Below are 4,849 nucleotides of genomic sequence, written 5' to 3' on the forward strand. Positions count from 1 at the left end.
AGGAAACTTTGTGGTGGGTTTTTTTTTTTTGTGATTTGGGTTCAGTGTGATGCGCCGGCCACAATCCACCCTATTGGTTCTTTTCTGAGTGTAGTATTTCCACCACACTGTGTGTCATGATGGGAAAATAAATGAAGCATTTCTCCCACACTGTGTGTCATGATGGGAAAATAAATGAAGCATTTCTCCCACACTGTGTGTCATGATGGGAAAATAAATGATTTCTCCCACACTGTGTGTCATGATGGGAAAATAAATGATTTCTCCCACACTGTGTGTCATGATGGGAAAATAAATGATTTCTCCCACACTGTGTGTCATGATGGGAAAATAAATGATTTCTCCCACATATAAGGCATTGTGTTTTTCAGAGAGATCTCATGTTTTAGCCATAAGGTAAGACAAAAGCCGGTAAGACAAAAGCCGGTAAGACAAAAGCCGGTAAGACAAAAGCCGGTAAGACAAAAGCCGGTAAGACAAAAGCCGGTAAGACAAAAGCTGGTAAGACAAAAGCCGGTGTTTGATCATTTTAATGGAGAGTAACAATTCACCAGGGAGGTTGCATGGGCTGGGGGTTCTGTAGGTAAGACATGACCACAGCTGATATAGACAACCTGGAGAAGAAACACTGGCATAGGTCAGGCAACCAAATCAAAAACAGCTGATATCTGTTCATATCACTCAATGTTACATCACAGGGCTATGGGGAGATGTACATATGGTTACACATGAAGATTGCATGTAGAATATGTTTATACTTTAAAGTAATCTATCCTGCATGATCTACAGACACTGAGGAACTTGTAATTCAAGCAAGAGTTATTCAAAACACTTCTTACTGAATATTGAACACTTACATGAAACTGTTACTGAATATTGAACACTTACAATACATGGAACTGCTTACTGCTACCAAAAATTGAACACTTACACGAAACTGCTACTTAACCATTAATGTCCCATTCATTCTACCAAAACTCCACCCATGACGGCCCAATGTAAGGAGCATAACTCTGTATGATCAAGTGAATAGTTTCACAAAATATTTGTTTTTGTCTAAATGAAATTGAAAATTAAGATAAAAAGTACTGCTTAATGTTGGGAATAAACCTGGTTTTCCAACAGTATTAAATAGAATATATTATATTCGGTACAAGTACAGTATAAAAATAAAAAATGTCTGAGAAAATTCAAAAACAGGTCATTTTCGGTAGTCAACTTTATTTATTTTTGTCTAAGCAACTATTCATCGAATTTAACAGTTAAATATCAATTTGGTTATGTTTAAGATATATAATCCATAAAATACATGCCTAGAACCGTTTAGAGGCATTATTTTATTTTATTTTTAATATTAAATCTACTAAAAATACGACAGATGAGTCTAAAATTTCGAGATAGAAAGAAACTATTTTTTTTTAATCTTTCAAAAGCGCCATTGAAATTAGAAAACCGGAAAAGGATGCTGAAACTATCCGACTTCCTGTTTAGTTAAAAATTAGGATTTGTAGGCCAAATTTTAATGAAACAAATTTAATTTTTCTATGCGTATTGTAAGCGGGCGGCAGCGGGCGTTACGGGACATTAATGGTTAAAGTTGAACACTTACATGAAACTGCTAAGCATTTGCTTTGTGTCATCTGACGTTCTTGAATTAGCAAAACTAATGAAGGAACAATACACTGCCACCCAGGCACACCACTTCAACTGAAAAAGGAAATGAAAGCAACAGTTAGAAAAATTGTTTAGCTTAAAACCTAGTGAGATATAAATATTAAAACCTAGATAGATATATGCCTAAATATAAAATTCTAAACGCTTTTGGTGCACTTTATTTACTCTCATGAAAACAAACTGACCTTCATATCTACATATAGATCTACAAACTGATCATCATAACTACATATATACATGCTGGCATAAGATCATACTTTCATCATGAGCCCACACATAAGATCATACTTTCATCATGAGCCCACACATAAGATCATACTTTCATCATGAGCCCACACATAAGATCATACTTTCATCATGAGCCCACACATAAGATCATACTTTCATCATGAGCCCACACATAAGATCATACTTTCATCATGAGCCCACACATAAGATCATACTTTCATCATGAGCCCACACATAAGATCATACTTTCATCATGAGCCCACACATGCTGAAGATCATGCCCAGAAGGTTCATGTAGTCTGGTGTGGGGTCATCTGTGGGGCTTCCTGAGGCTGGGGCCTTGTAGCTGAAACAATCCTTACAATTAGAAGCAAGAGCAGCTGTGTTCAGGCAGACATTTTAGTTATGACGACAGGCTACTTATTCACTTATTGCAAAGGAAGTGCCCTAATTATTATCTAAGTGGTGCCCTAATTATTATCTAAGGAAGTGACATTATTATCTAAGGAAGTGACCCAATTATTATTCAAGGAATCTAAATCGTTAAATTAGGGTGCGAACTACAGTGGAGGGCGGGTCCCAGGCATTTTGGGGTGTCCAAACTCTGGTCAAAAACAAACACAAAAATTTCACCATGAAAGATCAGTGGTTTTATATTTTTACTTTCTTGTATACGAAGTATAGAGAAAGTATTATAATCATGCAAAAAAAAAAATAGAGATTTGCAACGTTTCACACCTCCCTGAGTCGGAAAAACATAATTGTGCAATCTTGTCCGTATGTCTGTGTTTGTGTGTACATGTCTGTGAACACGATATTCGATAACTTGAGTACCGTTACAGCTAGGTTGATGAAATTTTATATATAAGTTTTATATCGAATTTGTAGTTCTGTATCAACAAGTCCTGCAAAGCCCCTGCTACAACATTTTTCTAAATTAAAATTGTTCACAAAAGACACACAAATTCAATAGTCTAACCGACTCTAACCATTTTCAAATACAATGAAACATAATTTGTGTTTTAACTAGTTTTTAACCATTTTTTTACAAGAGTCCCATAAGTGGGACGCTAGCAGAATATCATTGGATATGGGTTAATGTTTTTGTGTGCTTCGTTTGTGTAGTTTATAATAAATACGCTGAACTGGAGGGTAACGTGAATACAATCTGATAAAATGGAGTTTTACCTAGGCCCTAACAACTAATCTAGTTTCTAGAAATTAGAAATCATTTGCCTAGTAATTTAAATTACTAATTAGGCTAGCGGCTAATAAGCTAGTAATTAGTTAGTAGATTACTAATTTTAGTTAGGCCTAGGCCTAATATTAATAAATTTATGAGAGTAGGCCTACTACTAGGCCTATTAATTTAATAATTCTAAGTACTCTAAGTACTACAGTAGTAGTACTAGAACCTAGTTACTAGATCTACTGAAGTAGATCTAGACTAGTAAAGTAAGTTGAACTAGATCTAGTAGAATCTAGATCTAGAAATCTAGCAACACACAGTGTCGCCTGACTGAGTGCCTACCGAACAACTTTATTTGGTCTCTTAGGATCATTTGAATTCGCCTGTTGCATTTCAGTTTCTAAAAAAGCAGTTTTTATAAGATTAGGAAATGTTTGTAGTTCAACTAATCTCGTTTTCTAGTCTTAATCCCGATGATTAGTCTAGATCTAGAATAGAAGTATCTGGAACCTAGACTAGCCTGTGTATTTCTCTGTGTATTGCTACTGTACGACATACGATTTAGGGGAAGTAATGCTAAATAGTCGAAGAAAAACTATTAATAAAAATCATTTCGCATTTAAATTTATAATCAACTAGGCTTCCCCCCCCCCCCCCTACTAAATATTAGTTAAGGTATCCAATATAAAATATAGGGATTATTTTCTCCTTTTCAAAAGCTTTTATTTAAATTGCTTCCTCTGTTTTGATCATGTCTGTCTGTCTAGATTTAAACGGGAGAGTGAAATTTCGGGCACTTCTAACCGGTAAACGGAAAAAAAGTCACAGGAAAAAAAAACACAGAAAAAAAGTCACAGTTTTTGCTAGGAAAAAAAGTCACAGAAAAAAAGTCACAGTGGAAAAAAAATTTCGGAAAAAAAGTCACAGAAATAAAGTCACAGAAAATAAGTCACAAAAATCTTTTTAGAAATATTTTTTTAAAATTTGTTTAGAATTGTAAAATTTTGCATGTTTATTGTTGTGGGTTGTATTTTTTTATAGCATAAATTATTTATAGACGTTAAAAGCTTTATGGTTTATAACAATTGTAAGTAAAAATACTCTAATATAATTTACACAACAATCTCAACTTTTGTTACGTATTTAGTTAAAAACGCGGTAGAAAATTTAATTATAAAAGAAATTTAGGCAAATTTTGCCGTAGGCTATTCTCTGGTCCGCCTCTCCTCAGTAGCCATTGTCTGAACATATTTTGTGTTGTTGACGTTATGCGTCATCGACAGCCTTTGAACCTTTTCGGCTTTCTGTTTTGATCCTAAGTTTTGTTATGTAATGAGCGTGATAAATGTGGGAAGTAAAGGTGGTTGAACTAAACATAACTATTGTTGCCATGAGTTGAGGGCAGCAAGTCAGGTGAACTTACCATTTCACGGTAGTTTAATATTGGTATTTTTTTTTAAAAAAAAGCACGATAAAAACGTGGACTTTAGAGCATTCTATTAAATGATACTTATCTTAAGTTAAAAATAATTACAATCTACATACTTCATAATAAATATTTTTAGATGAATTATAAAAATTCCTGTGCGTATACAGCCTACACACATTACATTTAATTATCCTAAGTTAATTTGCACTATCTAAATATTTAATACATACAGTATTAACAAATATCATGCAAATATATATTTGTGACTTTTTTTCCTGTGACTTTTTTTCCTGTGACTTTTTTTCCTGTGACTTTTTTTCTGTGTTTTT

At 33.9% G+C, this 4,849-nt stretch overlaps 1 protein-coding gene across 1 annotated transcript; it reads right to left on the bottom strand.

The window, feature by feature from the left end:
- Positions 1-514: 514 nt before the first annotated feature.
- Positions 515-3,671, bottom strand: LOC131957289 (PAT complex subunit Asterix). Its single transcript, XM_059322015.1, has 4 exons — positions 3,434-3,671; positions 2,149-2,248; positions 1,610-1,707; positions 515-614 (listed from the first exon to the last, which is right to left on the bottom strand). Exons 1-4 carry the CDS (start codon positions 3,481-3,483, stop codon positions 548-550), a joined length of 315 nt encoding a protein of 104 aa, XP_059177998.1. The 5' UTR covers positions 3,484-3,671; the 3' UTR covers positions 515-547.
- Positions 3,672-4,849: the final 1,178 nt, after the last annotated feature.

This window comes from Physella acuta, unplaced genomic scaffold (assembly GCF_028476545.2).
Source record: "Physella acuta isolate Inbredline_101_S28 unplaced genomic scaffold, ASM2847654v3 ptg000081l, whole genome shotgun sequence".
Lineage (NCBI taxonomy): Eukaryota > Metazoa > Mollusca > Gastropoda > Physidae > Physella > Physella acuta.

Bases quoted from the DNA above. Each gene is read 5' to 3' on its own strand.
- LOC131957289 (XM_059322015.1), bottom strand. From the start codon at position 3,483: ATGCAACAGGCGAATTCAAATGATCCTAAGAGACCAAATAAAGTTGTT. The intron at 1,708-2,148 runs GTATGATCTTAT...TTCCTTTTTCAG, and splicing joins TGTGTGGGCTCATGATGAAA to TTGAAGTGGTGTGCCTGGGT. The intron at 615-1,609 runs GTAAGTGTTCAA...TTTCTTCTCCAG, and splicing joins CAAATGCTTAGCAGTTTCAT to GTTGTCTATATCAGCTGTGG.